This window comes from Eumetopias jubatus, unplaced genomic scaffold (genome assembly GCF_037043125.1).
Source record: "Eumetopias jubatus isolate StellerSeaLion01/CBP00866 unplaced genomic scaffold, mEumJub1_p1.0 scaffold_10, whole genome shotgun sequence".
NCBI lineage: Eukaryota > Metazoa > Chordata > Mammalia > Carnivora > Otariidae > Eumetopias > Eumetopias jubatus.
The window spans coordinates 82395742-82412808 of NW_028274816.1; the positions used below are offsets into that span (position 1 = coordinate 82395742).

Consider the following 17067-nt stretch of genomic DNA (forward strand, 5'->3'; position numbering starts at 1 on the left):
CTCGCTGAGGCCGCCCAGATCTACACAGCGAGCCTGGAAGGAAGCACCACACCCAGCTCAGTGCAATAAATAAAACTTTTATTCAAACGACTGCAGTACAGGGCACAATTCAGATTAAAAAAAAAAAAAAGAGGAAAGGAAACAGGAAAATATTTTGAGCACTTAACATCTTCATACGAGTGTCGCAGTTTTGTGTCTACATTCATCCATTGAGCATGGAATCCCCTGGATTTGAGATCTTTTAGCAAAATCAGAACACCAACACGAAGGCTCTTTGTACATGGGTCCACGTTCTGGCTTTGTGTTTTCCTTAAATATAAAACGGGTCTGTGTCTTGAGCTGCTTCTCTCACAAACACTCCTAGTCCACAGGAGAGCGGGCGGAGGGTTTTGTTAGATCATGTCAGAAAAAGGAGCGTCCACAGCTTGGCAGGGGCTCCCGTGGCGGGAGGGGCCGGGCGGGGCTGCACCCCGGCTCCCGCCCCAGATTCAGGGTGTGAAGAGGCCAAACCAGTAGCCGCAGAGTCCAGCATGTCCGCTTCGGAAGTCACCAAGACACACAAAAAGACGAGAGCGTTTAGGGAGGACGGGGGCAGGGACTGCCTCCTGCCCCCCTGCCCCCCGGGGTGGCGGGCGCAAAGCCGCCCTCCCCAGGACCAGAGCCTCGCGGCCTGGGGGCCACGGTTCCCTCACAAGGCTGTCCACTGGTTTCCAGAACACGTGGGGGGGGGGTGGTCTCTGGAGCTCTTTGGAAAGTCCGCAAGGGGCCGCGCCTGCCCGCCCCCGCCTGGCACCGCGCGAGGTCACCCGGCCCTGGGGGTGCCGCCTGCCCGCGCTCTGGTCTGGACACCGGCCCAAGCATCCACGGAGAAGGAAGCGCTCAGGGGCCCGGCTGCCGGGCCGCACGGGGCCGGGGGCCATGGCCTCCCTCACAGGAGCGGCCCGCTTCCTCAGGAGGCCCCCCGGCTGGCACGAGCCCGTCCGCCCATCGGTGCGGCCCTGGGAGGGGGCGCCTGGGGCCTTGAGCCTCCCCTTCCCTGACACAGGTGTCCGCGTCGCTGGGGGGAGTCAGATGCAGGAGTAACAGTACGCACACCGGAGTCCATGCAGATCTGCTTTTGTTTGTCAGGAAAGAAACTCCTTTTCCTGTTTTTCTTTTCTTTTTTTTTTTTTTCTTTTTTCCCTTTTTTTTTTTTTTTTTTAAGATTTTTCTTTTTCTTCAAACTTTAGGCCTGGCTCGCGATGAGCCTTCAGAAAGGGACAGTGCGTCGTGGACATGGCAGCCGCGGAGCAGACGTGAGGCTGCCTGGCCCCCACTGCCTGGCCAGCAGCTCCCGCCTGGCGGACACATGGGGTTGGGGGCGTGTAAACAACGGGGAGCAGAGATGGGGCAGCACCATGGACCCTGGGGGATCTCAGAGTCTGGGGTCACCAACCAAGAGGCGGGACAGGGCAGGCGAGAAAGAAAAATAACCCGAGAACAAACCAACGAGAGCAGAGGAGGGAACCGATGGAGGCCAGACAGGTGGGGGGGGCTCTTCCGAGCAGCGGCTGCCCGTGGTCAGCGCCCTCACACCGTGGACACCAGCGTGCCGCTGCCGCTGTGGGACAAAGCACAGGACGCTGCAGGGCCGCACGCCTCTCCTGCGGCAGCTGCGGGTCGGCCGGCTGCCTGGCCCCGGAGGAGGGACGGAAGCAGCACCCCCGCCCCCCCAACCCCGAGCCAGGACGAGGAAGAGCAGGGAAAGCACCAGGCTGAGGCTAGACGACCGGGAGCCCTGGCAGCTGCGGCGGGCACAGGACCAGGCTGCGCTCCCACCCACCCAGGGTGGGAGCACGAAGGCGGCTCGCAGTACCCTGGGATCGCGGGCTCCTGCCCCAGCACCCCCAGCACTCAGACGAGTGAGGGGCAGGGAGAACAGGCACGCTGGGCCCCGCCTGCCCTGACCCAGAGCGGGGCCTCCGCAGTCTCCAGTCCGGCCCCCACGGAGCAGGCCTCGGAGGGTCTGTGAGGGGGCCGGCCCCACCCACCCACAACTCCCAAGGACAAGTGTGAAAGCCCCTTACCTGCTCACAGCCCGCGCTCCGTAGTCCTCTAGACCCTGGGGAGGAAGGGCAACCCAGGTTAGGCTGGGGGTCCTGGGGGCCAGGAGGGGTCTGCGGGACGAGAGGAGACTAGGCGCACCGCCCTTGACCCCAGAGCGTGTGTGCGGTACTGCCTGCAGCCGTGGGTGTGGAGGGCCCCTCCCCTGTGCACAGCAGTGACATCCCAAATGCATGGGGGCATCTCCTCATCCGGCCAGCAGCAGACCACGGATGGTATGAGCTCACACTCACGGGCACAAGCAAGACACATCCCCTGATGACCCCCTCCACACACACGTCCCGTGGTGAGCGGTCAGGGGCCTGTGGTCACCTGCGGGTTACCTGGTAAGAGCACTAAGGCAGGTGAGCTTGGGACTACCTGGCAAGTCTTGGAGCAGGTAGGGGGGCCTCCCCGGGAACCAGTGACACTTGCAGGGAGGGGGTGAGGGCCAGGCGGGGAAGCCAGCCTGGGCCAGTCCCTGGGCAGAGTGTGCCCCTGCACCCCGAGACACCAGCGACAGTGCCCCAGCTGTGGGGCTGAGGGAGGGGCTGTGGACGCCACCACGGCTCTGCCGACCTGGCCTAGGGCCATCAAGGGCCGTTGGGGACACCCTCCTCAGCTGTCTCCACGCCAAAACCAAACCTGGACACTGGGAAGTGGGAGCAGTGTGCAGTGGCCAGGCCAGCCTAGGCTCAGCCAGCTGTGTCCTGGTGGGGGTGGACGGGGCTGGAGCGTCTCCGGCCCGGCAGGCTGCACCCATGACCGCAAGGTGCCACGCCTCTCCCAAGCTGGACTGGCCTCCTGCCTGTTGCTGCCCTGAGCACCAGCACCAGCCTCACCTTCTCTGGAAGGTTCCATCCCAGGGCCTCAGCTATACCTCCCCAGTCTGGTCCTTCTCACCGTATAGTTGTCTCAACCTTCGTGTTCACTCTGCCTGACTGTAAGCTCCTGGAAGACAGCTGCCTCGCGCACAGCACCTCACTCGTGCCAGTTACAGCCACCTCACAGGAAGGGTGGGGGCAAGGCTGCTCAGGACGGTGCTGAGTGAGGCCTTTCCTGGACCTCACCCACCTACACCACCATTCACCACAGCCCCGGGCAGGCTGAGACCTAGGTGATCACCCCTGCTGCCCACATCTTAGAGAAACTCCCCTTCTGCCCCTTTCCGGGGGCTAGGGGGCTGACCCTCAAGTCGGGGCTCAGTCCTGAAGACTGCAACCGAGAACAAAGCTGTTGGCCCCTACTCCCAACACAGCCACAGCAGACAAACGTTCCAGAAGCCTTGGGCTCCTACAACCTATGAACCTTCCCACTCAGAGCCGTACCGTCCACACTCACACCCTGACCCCACCTAGACTTCAAAACCACCATCATACGCTCCAGGGGCTCTACTGGGGACCCACGCCTGGGACCCAGGCCTTGACCTCCTGCCTCTGGCCACTTGGTACTGGGTGACCTGGGCACGAGTGCCTAGCCCTGCCTCCCGAGGCCCAGAGACACACCAACAAGAAGCCTCTGGCCACATCCCAGGCCTCGGATGCAAGTGCTCATGTCCACGCTCGGACCGTGACTGCCAGAGCCCAACAGCCTCAGGGAGGGGGCTCCCAGACACGAAGTCCTCCCCGAAGCCCAGGCTCCCCGCGAGGTGGGAGGCCTGAAAGGCCACCGATGCCCCAGCCGGAGGGAAGGCCAGGCAGCGGGGCCACCCTGACCTTCAGGAAAGCCGCTTCTGGGGCTCCTTCTGCGGCACTCACCTGGGAGAAGGCAGGTACGGCCACACTGTAGGGCCTCTGCTTGAAGGTGCCGGCTGCCTGGGCAGGGAAGGCGCGGGAGGCTGTGCCGTAGTCGGGGGGCGGGAGGGCTAGCTCTTCCTTGTCCAGCAGGTTCCCCGTGCTGCTGCTTTTCCCCTGCTGCAGGCTGTGGGGGCAGGGCCTTAGGGGCCGGCTCAACCCCGGCCCCCAGGACCCCAGCCAACCCTCCACCTTCCCCACACCTCCCTCGGACCCTTCAAGAAGGCCTAACGAGGGGCTGCAGCCTCACTGAGCCAGTGGAACCAGGCCTGAAGGTGTGGCGGCAGGAAATTCCTAAAGCCTGTGCACCCCACCCCAACCCCAGTCCTCCCGGCACCGCTCAGCCCCTACGGGGGCCCCGCACAGCCTGCCCAAGGGAGGCGACAGCAGGGTGTGCTCCCAGGCCCAGTGGGGGACAAGGGAAGCCCCACCCCACAGAGCACCCGGTGACCCTTCCTCACAAAGTGGCCTGCACCCACGCCCCCCAGGAGCCTCAACACGCAGCCTGCTGGGTGTGGGGGCAGCACTGCCCGGCCAAGCCCTTTGAGCAGAGAGCGGGGACGGACCGGGTCTCACAGACCCACGGCGCCCTGTTCTCGTGGCAACCTCCCCGGAGCAAAGGGCCAGCGGCCCGGGTCAGCGCGCTCACCTCATGTGCAACCTGTCGCTGCCATCGCTGTCCAGAACCCGGGTGTAGGAGAAGGGAAACCAGCCCCGCCTGGAGGAGAGAACATGGGTGAAGAGGGTGCCAGGGCCAGGTGCCCCCGGCTCCCCAGCCTGGCTGCAGCCGGCTGTCCAGTGAACACAAGCAGGTGCTCGGAGAAACAGCAGACCCCACCCTGCACCCCGGGCACGCAACGGGCCCTGGATGGGAGGCTGGGCACCACCGGCAGAGCTCCCACAACCCAGGCGGCCAGGGCCGGTTTCCGGCTACACTGACAAAGCAGAGCAGCGGTCTGGAGAGCAGGCGGGGGCACCGTTTGGGAAGGACGTGTCCTAGCCATCTCCCCGCTCCTTGTCACCCCCTCCCCAGATGGTGGCCGCCCGGGGGCGGGAGCCAAGCTGCATCCAGCCTCTCCGTCCCTGGCTACGATGGGCAGGAGCTGCGAGTCTCCATCTCGCCACCAAGCCACCTCCAGACGACAGTGATGCTCGGGGGAAGGGGCGGCTCCTGACCAGGGCAGCCCCGCGGTGGCGTGAGAACGAGAGCCTGGCAGAGCCTTGGGGCCACGGGGGTTGAATTAAGCCATGAAGACACAGGTCCTGTGACCCGATGCCCCAGCACACAGGCTGATCAGAGGAGACTGGGCAGCAGAAGGCCTGGGGCGGACGGCTGGCCTCTGCCAACTGGGAAGCCGCACACCCGGCAGCAGGGAAGGTGCCAGACGGGCCGCGCGGCGTGTGCGTGCGGGGCTCTGGGCCAAGTGGGTGACACGGGCGGTGAGGGTGACGGGCTGGTGAGAGACGGTCTGTGCTGCCGAGATTTGACGAGTCTGGAAAGGACCCCGAGCCGCCAGGACGTCTGAGGGCGCAGGGTCAGGAGGCAGACGATCTGGGCCCAGGCCGACAGCTGGCTGGGAGGGGGCGGCCTGCGGACGCTTACATTTTGGTCTTCTCGCTCTCCCCGTAGTGCCAGCCGTCGCGGGCCTCAGGCACCAGCAGGGTGATGAGATCTCCCTCCTTGAAGCTCAGCAGGGTGCTGTTGTCTCCGGCCGCGTGAGAGAAGATAGCTTTCACCCGCATGCGGCCGTTGCGCTCCAGGCCGGCCGCCATGGAGCTGGAGCGCGGCAGGGTCTTGTTCTCAGCTGCCAGGACGACAGGGTAGGAGTGAGGGGATGTGCTCGTCCTCCTGCCGGCTCAGCCCCCTGACGGGAAGTTGCTAGAAGGCCCCGGGGGGCCTGGAGGGGGACGCTCATGTGGGAGGACCCAGATGCTGCAGAGGCGGATCCAGCTGCAGACCTAGCGCTCACCAGCTGTGAGGCATTCTGGGCCTGGACCTCGGCTTTCCCATGTGCTCATCAGCAGACCCTCACCAGCCGGGGGAAGGAGTGGGGTGCCGTTCAGGGGACGGGATGGCAGAGCCAAGGGAGCCGGGCCGGGAGAGGGGGGCTGCCCCACTGTCCCCCTACAGCCCTGCCAAGCACCGCCCGCGTGCTCCCATCACAGGCTGAGCCCAGAGGTCCTGGCACAGCCCCGCCCGATCGTGTTCGACTTGAGGGGAGCCAGGCAAAGCCCGAGGGTCCAGGACAGAGATCTCACCGGGGGCCCAAGGGGGCCGCGCCAGGGCACGCACACGCTCGGGGCTCTGGGGGAGGCCTCCCCGACCTCCCCTCGGGTATGACATGACAGCTGGGGGCTGGGGGCACGTCCGAGTCCTTACTGGCTGCGTAGCTGTTCTTCGGAGCCACGCTCTTGCGCACGGGGAGCGTGTTGGAGTAGGAGTCGCTCAGCTTGCTCTGGGACTGTGGAGGAGACGAGGTCTTGGGCTGGGCGGCCTTGCGGTCGGCCCAGGGGCTGTAGTCCTCACCATCGGGGCCCGAGACGCCATTCATGACGGGCGTGCTCTCCTGGGCAGACAGCCGCTGTGGAGAAGAGGCGGGGGGTGGGGGGGGGTGGCGTCGTGGGAGGGCCTGGTCAGGCGAGGCCGGCGTGGGAACCTCTCACCCCGGCTACCCCAGTGCAAGGGTGGGGGCCAACCTTCCACACCCATAAAGCTTGCTGGAGGCCGCGGACTCACCCCCACAAACGGGGCCAGCTCAGGGGGCACCGGCAGGGGCTTGGCCCCCGGGATGGGGTCTGAGATGACCAGGCTGGACTTGGAGGCCGACAGGGCGCTGGGGAGGACGGAGCCGTTGCTCCCGGCCATCTGCTGCATCAGCTGCACCGCGCGGTCTGGGATCTTGTTGGGGTCGGCGCAGGCCTGTTGCCACAGTGGCAACTTCTGTGCTAGCAGCTCCTTGCCCTGAAGCAGAGGAAGCAGGACAGGGCAGGGTCAGGGCTGGGCACGCGACAGGGGGCTGTCCCCGCAGGGCCACAAGGGCCTGGCCCCAGAGACACTCCCCGACTCAGGAGGGGCACACCTGCCTAAGGCTCAAAGGCTCACGGCTGCTCCACAGCAGGTGGTGACTCAGCCAGATGGGGACCTGGGGGTCCCTGACCCCCGACCTGGGAAAGAGGCAGGCTATTGCCATAAGCCATTCAGTCATGGGGCCACCAGGGCTGAGACAAAAACGAAGGTCCAACCCGGGCGGGGGCCACCAAAGAAGGAAAAAGGGACAGACGCTCCATGGGCAACCATGAGGTCCTGGAGAGAACGTCATCCTGGGGTCACGAGCCGTGGTCAAGCCAAGCTGCGGAAGGATGCAGGAAAGCAAGACCCCATCAGGTGGTACCTGGTAGATGCAAGGTGCTAACTGTCCCTGTCCCCAACCCAGGGGTCCGAGAGCCCAGCTGTCCCTCCGGTGTGCACTGGGGTGTGCCCAGGGCGCAGCTAGCCGGACGAGCACAGGGCCTAACAAAAGATGACGAAGCCACGGGTCCGGCGAGGAATCCCAGAATGAGGGACAGCCGAGTGGGGTGCCAGCCTGAGGTTCCCTGTAGCCCAGCTGGGGTCTGGTGCCCACTGCATGGGCCTGTCCAGGGTTTGAGGGCAGCTGTGCCCTCCCTCCTGTCTGTTTGGCCAAAGTGTCTACCTGACCTGTAGCAGACGGTGTCACCCGTGTGCCACTGCAGAGCCTGGAACTCCCCTGGGTGGAGTGCTCCCTAGCTCGGGGCAATCACTGTCCCGAGACCTCCGAAGGGGCTGTTCGGCCCTCACTGCCTCTCCCCACTCTGACCTGTGTCTGGGCACAGAGGGGGCATCTGTGTGGGAAATGTGGAAGAAGCTGGAAAAAGGCCCTGTGAGCAGGCCACACCCTCTACTGCGTGCTGGTTGAGACCAGGGCCAGCAAACCGTGGCCCAGGCGCTGGCCGCCTGTTTTGTAAATAAAGTTTGATTGGAACACAGCCATATCTGTTCCTCCACACATCTGGCGCTGCTTCTGCGTGCCACGGCCCAAACCCAAAATGTTAACCTGGACCCTGGCTGAGGTGACTGGTCGATAGGTCTGGGTGGTGGTGACAAGGCCACAAGGACCCGGCACCAAACGGGGGCCCCCCCAGGGTCAGGGTGTGGCTCTCGGAAGGGCCCCACAGCTGGTATGACCGGCCAACCCAGGGCTCCCACCTGGTGATGAAATGTGTCTGTGGGGCTTGGACCCACCTGCCAGGGAGATGCCTGGTGGCCTGCTGCAGGGAAGAGCCTTGGGGGGGTCCTGCCCTGGTGCCCCGGCCCCTGGGCCCCTCTAGATCCGCTTGGGAGGGCTGCATCCAGCTCCCTGGGAGGTCAGCTGTCACCTCTTGCACAGTGACAATGGCTTTTCTGCCCTCTGTCCCTCCTGCCACACCAAGGAGCCCGCATCCTCCCCGACCTGCCGTGGGGCCTGGCTGCCGCCAGAGGGCGCCGCCACCCACCGCAGCGCAGCCGGGAGCTGTGTGGGCCATGCAGCCGCCCCTGCTAGGCAGCTCACAGCTGCTTCCAAGAGCTGCCTCCACGGCAGCTCCCGCGCGGCTGCCCCAGGGAGCCCTCCCAGCTCCCACAGGGGACGCAGGTCCTTCCCTGTCCTTGCCTCGCACCTGGAAGCGGGCCCTCGGGCAGGAGCAGGAGGCAGAGCCTCTCTGCAGAGGGAGGGCGTCTCTCTCCTACGCAGCCCAGACCGTGGGGACCGCAGAACATGTCTCCTAACAAGTGCACGTGTGTGAACGTGCATTTACCCCGCTGATCCGCAGACCTCTTTGTGGAAAAAGGATGCGAACTCAGCTGCCTAGCTTCATCTGCTGAGCTCTTGGAATGTTCTGGAATGTTCCAGCGGACAGATCTGCTCCCTCCCCAGCTCCCGACTATGGGCTCTAAACAGGGGCTCCTCGGGATCCTCTACGAGGGGCTCCCTGGCACTGCAGCCCTCCCCGAGGAGCCAGCCTCCTGCCACTGTCCTCAAAACAGCACTAGCAAAATTTCTAACCAGTCTCCAGACATCTGCGGCGTCTGACCGGTGACTCTCCTACTAGAACGCTGTCCCCAGGGGCATCTGAAATGCACGGTGTTCTTTTCAACACAGCTCAACAGTGGACACGCCCCCGACGGCCACCAGACACGGCCCACTGCTGCCCACGTGGGCCCGCGGCCAGCAGACCTCACCTTGGAGTGGTAGCCGGCGGAGTTCTTGGCCACGGCGCACTGCTTCTCCACCAGGAAGCAGAACCTTCTCCTCTCCTCCGTCAGGGCTGTCTTGTAACCATCCGACACGTAGTTCTCCAGCTCACCCTGCTTGTTGCTGATCGCGTCGATGTACTGGGGGGGGGCGGAGAGAGTGTGGGGGGCACACATGAGCTGCTGACAGGGCAACACAGGATCACTCCCAGCTCTGGGCAACCCCATGGGGGGTGGAGTGCACGGCCGGCCAGCCCACGGCTGGGGCCTGGCGACGACCCGCTTGGGCCAACAGGGCACGGGCAGAGTGACAGCAGGGCAACTCCACGCCCCACTGGGCCTCTGTCCCCCGGGGAGCTCGTGTCCCCCGACCCCTGCCCCACACACGTGTGGACCATGTTGGCAGATCATGAGGCCTGGTGGCATCACGGCACCTCCCATGGATCCTGATTCCAGGCATCTGAAACCACCCTGCTGGTGGACCAGGAAAGCTCGCCTGGCACGATGTGTTTGAGAATGACTAATTCACACCCAAATCCTGCGGGGGTGGGCACAGAATGCAGGAGACACTGCTTGATGCTGGGGCATGCTGGAACATTCTGATTTTGCAGGCTGGAAACTTTTGGTAACAAAGCACCCTCAAGACTGTAGGCAGCCATCACGGGGAGGCAGGAGCACCCCAGACACACGGCGCTGGGGTCTGCAGAGCCCCGTCAGTGTGTGTGTGATGGGGTCTGTGGGGTCCTGGCCGTTCCTGAAGGGAGTCCCTTCTGGCTGCTTCCCTCCGCACCCCGGGGCCACTGCCCACACGGGGAGGCACTGCTGCTGGGGCTGGTCTTTGTGGCCTTGGGGTCTTCCCTGACCCGAGGGGCGCCTCCCCCACCGGCTCTGACTCAGCGTGGGTGGGCGGTGCTGAGTGGAGGTGGGCGCCAGGAGGAGGCGCGGAGAACAGGCTGTTCCTGCCGCCTCCCTGCCCGGCAGCGAGCCGCTCAGCTGGAGGGCCGAGGACCAGCCTGTGGGTGTGGCTTGTCCCCAACTGGCCACCAGCGCACGGGCTCGGCCAGCGTGAAGTAGCCACACTACCCCAAGGCCAGGCCTGCCCAGCCTGCCACCAAAACCCAGGGCCCCCTCCCTCTGCCCCGCACACCACCCACCTCACCACCCTGAGCTCCACTGGCCCCTTGGAGAGGGCAGCTTAAAAGGGGCTCCAAATAGCCTGCCCATTGCCGGCAGCTGCACTGAGGCCACAGCCTCAAGGAGCAGGCCCTGGGCCTCCCGGGCAGCCACGGGCTCCGCCGCCGCCGGTGTGCCTGAGGGGACCCAGGATGGCTCTTGGGAAGCAAGCCCCGCCGGCCTGGGAGAGGCCTGGGCACAGGTAAGAGACCCCCCTGGCGGGCTCTCGGCTCCCCCAGCTCTGCCTCCCCCACCCCGCACAGTTCCTCCGCCCTACAGCTCCTCTGGGAAGTGGGCGAGCAAGCCTGGAGCCGGGCGGGGCATAGTGGGCAAGGCTGAGCTTCATGGGGAGGAATCCAGCAGTGGGGGGCCACTCACAACCACAGCCCCTCCCACAAGCCCCACGAGGCGCCTGGGAGGACAGCAGAGCACAGAGGCCCAGGAGAGAACACCCTCTGGATGGAAGGGCCTGGAAGGGGCACGTGCACCCGCAGGGCACGCACACCCCTAGGGCCCCAGTGCTGATGCGCTCTGACCCATGGCCCGCCCACCCTTCCCCAGGGGCCTGTCAGGGACACGTGGGCCACAGCAAGGGCGCCTTCCTCGGCTTACCTCGGTGCCCGAGAGCCCCCTGAGGAGAAGCCCCTGCAAGGTTCCAGGAGATCAGGGTTTAACCCCCCAGGGAGACGCCCAATCCCCCCCTCTCCTCGTGCCACCATGTCCCCCTGTCCCTGGGGGCTGCTCTAGCGTCCCCACCCACTCAGCAGTGGCCAGGCCTGGGAGGGTGGCGGGCTGGGGGTGGGCCAGGCATGCGGAGACCGCAAGCCTGGGCAAGAGCTAACACACAGAGATGGGACCGTGGCCTCATGCAGGGAGTTCGCCCAGAGTGCTGGCCTCCACACCACTGTCACCTAGCGGGGACTCTGAAGGAGAAGGGCCACTGTGAACGGTTAGCATAGACAGGGCGGAAACGAGGACGCGGGGCCCCCTGGGTCTGCTCACCCTGAGCACGCACAGCCCCCAAGCCGGCCCCGCTGTCTGACCTACACATGGTTTCTGGGTTTTTAGGCTGTGGTATGTCTTTCGCGGCAGCGCTCCCCGCTCCCAGGAGTGGAGAGAAAGCAGCGCTGGACCCGTGCGGCGCAGGGCACTGGCCTCATTAGCAGGGTCTGCCAGCCTCCCGTGCCGGGGGAGGGAGTGGTGTTTTATTTTTAAGATTTCCATTTATTCAAACAAGCTCCGAGAACGGCTGGGAGCAGTGCAGGTCTTGGGGGGAACGGGACTGAGGTAGGGAGCAGGGCCCTGGCAGGAGCTGGGGGGCACCCCGACCCCCTGGGGACCACGCCTCCTGGGGAGCCGGCGGGAGGGCCTTCAGAGCTACGCCCCGGGGCAGCCAGCCCTGGGTGGGGCGTTGAGGACCAGGGGCAGCCGACGGCTTCCACCACGGGCCCCTGGGCCGCCCAGCTGTTCTGAGCAGCCCAGCCTGGGCACTGCCGTCACCGGCTGGGACACGGGGCTGCCACTTCTGTGGGGGAATGACAGCTGGCTTTCCCGACCTCCTTTTCCTGGATGTGGCTCCTTGTGGAGAGAGACCACAACTTCACTGGGCAGATCCTGGACACCTGGACCAACTGAGGAGCTTCACTCCTCGAGGGGGACAGAGAGTGGGGGACGCCCCACCCACAGGGCCCGGGCCACGCTGGCTTGCTCTGTGGGCAAGGACGCCCACACCCCAAACGTGGGGGAGTGATGGGGCTCTCTGGAAAAGTGTGGCGGACAGAACACCGCCTGGCCCCGCACCTCCCATGACTGAGCTGCTGGAAATGGCCCCGAGCCTGTCCCTGCCGCGGGCGGGCGGGCGGGCGGGCGGGCGCTGAGGCCGGCTCCTCACTCCCACCCTCGCTGCCTTTCCTGCTCCTGGCTCAGCGGTGCTATGGTGACCGCGCTATAGAAACACCCAGCCGAGAGCATTTAAGACCCCAGAATGCTCCCACTTAGTCACCCTGGGCTGAACAGCCCTGTAATCCGAGAAGACAAAAGTGATCCGAACACATGTCTCCTCTCCGAAGCAAGCAGTGACTCAGAGCGGGGAGGGGCGTCCAAGAACAAACGAGCGCTCTGCTTTCTCTCGTCTGATATGGCCGCGGCGGGGGCGTTCCCACGTTTCTCAAGAACCCCAGGCTGCCCCTTCAGGTCCCCGCAGCTCATGAATGAGAGCGTAATTCTTGTCCCTCAGCTGTTCCTGCTGGGAACGATTATTCCCAGGAGACAACAAAGGAACCCCACGGGCTGTGATGTTCAGGAAAGGACGCCAAAAATCTAACACCCACGTCGCATCGGTGACTGGCTACCTGCTGACCAGGCCCGTGTCCCCTCCCTGGTGGGATGGACCCCGCACCAGGCACAGAACAGGAACGCCGCCACTGCTCAGCAGATGAAGCCTCAGCCAGCCTCAATCTCCGGGGACGCGGGCGTGGCGGGGGGGGGTGCCGTGGACGTGGTGGGGGGCCACGGCAGCAGTTCAGTGGATTGGAGAACCCTTAAAATTTCATTTAAACCCAAGAGGCCTGAGCAAGACTCAGGGCTGGGGCCACTGTCTCATCTTGCCCACAGGCATGTGGTGGGAGGGCTGGCCGTTCAGCTCCTTGAGCCCCGGGGTTTCCATTTTCTGGCAAAAGAACCCAGAGCTGTCATCAGATCGACAAGGGGGTCCATGACTAGCAGACCCCAACTGCAGATGCCCTGCCTGAGGACCCTTACACGCCCAGTGTCCCATGTGCCCAGAGGCCCAGGAAAAGAGCAGGGGGCTGCTTGGGTCCTCACCAGTGGGCCAGATGCTCTGACAAAGGCTTAAGGCCTGCAGATCAGCATGTCCCCAAGACCCAAGGGGAGGGGTCTCCGCAAACCTGAGCCAAGGCCCTGGAGCATGCCAGCCCTCAAAGACCCACATCACCCAGGGCTGGGGGGAGCTCTGCCCCTTGGGCCTGAAGGAAATCAGAGACTGGGTTTTAGCACCTGCTTTGCCAGGTGACCCCTGCTGAGCTGCAAAGGCCTCTGGGTCTCGGTTCCTCTGGTAAGTGGAGGGGCTGAACCACACCACCCACGCTGGCACGGCCCGACATGGCCCCACATGGCTGCCCTTGCCTCCCGTGGCCATGGAGGTTCTGCAGTTCAAAATCCATGCCTGATTTTACAGACTTAACAGGAAAAAAACATGACGCATCTCACTAATATTTTCACAGCGATCACACATCGAAGCAACGCTCTAGACAACTTCAAAGAGGATATATTATTTAAAAACTATTAAATTACTACAACAAATTATTAAAACCAAGGGCTGCTTTTTTACATCTTTCCCGCGGCCAGGCCTGGGTGTGAGATGGCGAGGAGCGCACACCCGACACTGTCCCCCAGACTCCTGCCTCTCTGACACCCCAAGATACCCCAAGTTACTCACAGGCCGTGCAAGTCAGCGCCAAGGCCGCAGCCTGTGCACAGCTCCATCTGGAGAAGTGGGAGCCGAGATGGCCCACGTGGCCCGACAGGCTCGAAGGGGCAGAGCGTCCTCCCCCAGCTGCCCCGGGAACGCCGTGCCCCCCGATGCCACCTCTGGACACACGGGCTCCGGGAGGGCGCCGTGGACTCTGGTTTCTCACACCCGGCTGACGTGCCTCCAGGCGGGAGAGCGCCCGCACCGTGGCTGCCCCGCAGACTTGTCCACAGACTGCCTTCGGGGTAGAAGAGTTTTTTAAACACGAGAACAGGAGGCACCTAAAGGGCTCGAACCACCTGCACCGCGTCAAACTCCACACGTTAATGGGACCAGCCTCTGCCATGATCTTTTTTGAAGATCTAAATTATGGTTATTTTGTTTTTGTTTTGTTAATTACACGTCCCTTTAAATAGAACAAATCTTCCCCTTTCTCAGACTGAGATCTGGATGCGTGTGCCTTCCGGAACACGCGAGCCCAGGGAGAGGAAGCGAAGTGACTGAAGGCCCCAAGGAGAGCCTACTGCCGCCACGGGGAGGACTCTGCCCCACGGCCTCTGAGGCAGCCCAGTGGCTGGCACCACGCTCAGGAACCTGCTGGACCTCTCTCCTCCAGCACAACCAGCCAGCTAGGGCTGCGTGGCCCGGGAGTAGGGAACAGAAGAGGGACCTGGGCCTGGCTGGACACTCCCTGCACCTCTGAGCACCCTGGCAACCCCGGCCCCCAGCGCCCGCTGCTCTTCCCAACAGCCAGACCCTGCCCGGATCAGGGGCTCCAAGGGCCAGGTTGCCTGAGAACCCCAGATGGCCGTGGCCCACTGTGCTCGGGCAAGCAGGTTGGGCCCACACCTGGGTGACCCCGGGCCGGGCTCCACCCCTCTGCCTCTGGGGCCTTGAAACGCTTGGGGTCTTGGCAGCCCCTCTCTCAGCATATGGAGCCTGCATACAGTTTGGGAGGGACACACTGCTTCCCTGTGACCCCAGCCCACCGCACACCCAACGTGCACCCCTGGATTTTCTATCAGTCATGACCCCCCATCGAAAGGTGAGGTCTCCTGCCTGTACTCAGTCCTGTTCTCGTCAGAGCTGGGCCAGGGCTGGGGACAAATGAAATAAAAACAGGGGACACCGTCACGCGGGCCCTATAGGATCTGCCACTTCCACACAAGCCACTCAGAAGCCCTGGGACCAGGAGCTGCCCAGTGGGACTGGCAGCTCTTCAGAATCACCCAGAAGTTTTGAGAACCCTGACGCAGGCCACAGTGGAACCGCTCACACTGCGTGCCTGGGGAAGGGGACACAGGCCCAGCGGACATGCCGAGGGCCAAAGGGGCAGGGTCACCAAACGAGGCTTGTCACCCCGCCAGACACGCAGCACGTCCTCCACTGACCACGTGCCCTACGGCGCCCTCCACACGGATGGGTGGTGTGGAGCTGGAGGTCTGGCTTGGCTGTGGGGACAGCACGTAGTGCCTTCCCTACTCCCAGACGCAGCCCTCGTCCTAGTTAGTGCCCCAAATGCCTCCGAGCGCCTGTTGCCTGACCTATAATCAAAATCAGTTCTCTTCATGGAAATCCCAAAACACAGTTTCAATTACCGGCAGTTCTTGAAAATGGCTAGCTCTGACCCAGTCCCATTCACAGGGAGCCCACCGCTGATGGACAAACGGACACTCTCGGTCTTCTGCTCTCTCTGGGGCAGGTCTGATCAACTTTACCTTCCTCCACCCCAAACAGCTCCACTCCATGGGCAGGGCCCCCTGCTCTGGCACAGCCTGGCCACTGGCCACACAGCTCAGGGGCCTTGGGGGAAGACAAGGTGTGTGGGCGCCCTTGACCAGTCGGCCTCCCGGAGGGCAGAGAGCTGCCCGAGGAGCTGTGAGCGTTGGGCCCTGCCCGGCAGGTAGCCTCACCACTCTCCCCCGGCGAGTGTTCTGCACACACGGAACTCAAGTCTGGGAGGCAGGACATGTGGGCTGGGGGTTCTAGAAGACACACAGGGGATCCCAGCAATCGGGTCTCATGAGAGACGACCCACCTCTCCGCGGCACCGAGCAAGCCCGTGCCTGAAACCACATGCCTCCTGGCCATAGTGTCCTCCCGTGCGAAAGCCAGTCGCCCAGGCTCGGGCAGTCTGGGCATGCCACCTGCCGCCTGCTCTGCCAGGAGGGGCCCATCAGGGCAGGGGCTTTGATGCAGCTTGAGGACCCCCGGGAGGGGCCCCCGTATGAGTCATGGGCTGCGGGACCTGCTTCCACCTGCACACACAGCCCACCGGGCGGCATATGGCCCAGGCCCCCCTCCCCTGCCCCCTTGAGGGGCCTTGCGGAGAGGAGAGCCCCCAAGAGTTGAGCAGGGGAAAGGCCAGCAGCTGTTTGGAGCCCAGGTCACTCCCCTTCCCTGGGGTCATTACTCCTTCCTCTCAGCCCAAGGGTACAGCCCCAGGAGCCCACACAGGTCGGGACCCCACACCCCCGTCCCTGTAACACGATGTGGGCCCATCTGCCTCTCCCAGCTCTTCCTCAGGGCTGGGGACAATGCTAAAGCCCCCTGCAAACTGCGCAGGGGGACACGCAGGAGTGAAGAGCCGGGAGCACATGGTACACGCGGCCACGGGGACGGCCCGCAGGACTGTGGGAGAGCCGGGGCCAGGCGCGCCACAAAACCGAGAAGGAGACAGAGGAGGGCCTCACCCTTCCTCACGGAAGAGTCTCCAACAGGACCTCAGCTCTAGGGCAAAACCCACTATCCCAGGGAGCAGTGTGCGGAAGGAGGCTGGTCACTCCGAAAGGACCGTGGCCCTCCCAGGCTGGCAGCTGCACCTCCAAGCAGAAGTCAGACCCTGCCTCCTGGCTGGCTTGGCAAGGCCTGCAGCCACCAGCATGGAGAGCCCCACGTGCCAAGGGGCCCACAGGTACCCAGGCAGGCGGGCATCTCAGCAGGGCCACTGGGCGGGTCAGACACATCCATCCCGGGGGCGCCTGGGTGGCTCGGTCGGTTTAGCGACTGCCTTCAGCTCAGGTCATGATCCCGGGGTCCTGAGACCGAGCCCCGCGTCGGCCTCCCTGCTGAGTGGGGAGCCTGCTTCTCCGTCTTCTCCTGGCCTGTGCTCTCTCTCGCTGTCTCTGTCCCTCTCTTTCAAATAAATAAAATAAATAAAAAAATCTTAAAAAAAAAAAAAAAAAAAAAAAAGAAACACCCACCCCGGACAGGTGGCTAGCGGGCCTCCCGCCAGCTTGGAGCGCACCAGGAAGCCCATCCGAGCCAGCACGGACGCGGGC

At 64.0% G+C, this 17067-nt stretch overlaps 1 protein-coding gene across 6 annotated transcripts in view; it reads right to left on the reverse strand.

The window, feature by feature from the left end:
• Positions 1-17067, reverse strand: part of BAIAP2 (BAR/IMD domain containing adaptor protein 2) — a 66584-nt gene that overhangs the window by 4832 nt on the left and 44685 nt on the right. For 3 of the 6 annotated variants that reach the window (XM_028112416.2, XM_028112420.2, XM_028112419.2), the window contains exons 7-13: positions 9112-9264; positions 6613-6837; positions 6256-6457; positions 5479-5680; positions 4525-4593; positions 3840-4002; positions 2067-2101 (exon numbers count right to left, since the gene is read on the reverse strand). In XM_028112416.2, coding sequence (XP_027968217.1) covers positions 2067-2101; positions 3840-4002; positions 4525-4593; positions 5479-5680; positions 6256-6457; positions 6613-6837; positions 9112-9264 — 1049 coding nt within the window. Of the gene's footprint in view, positions 1-57; positions 1601-2066; positions 2102-3839; positions 4003-4524; positions 4594-5478; positions 5681-6255; positions 6458-6612; positions 6838-9111; positions 9265-17067 lie in introns of those variants that run through there. The other 3 variants (XM_028112422.2, XM_028112418.2, XM_028112421.2) reach the window with 3 other exon arrangements.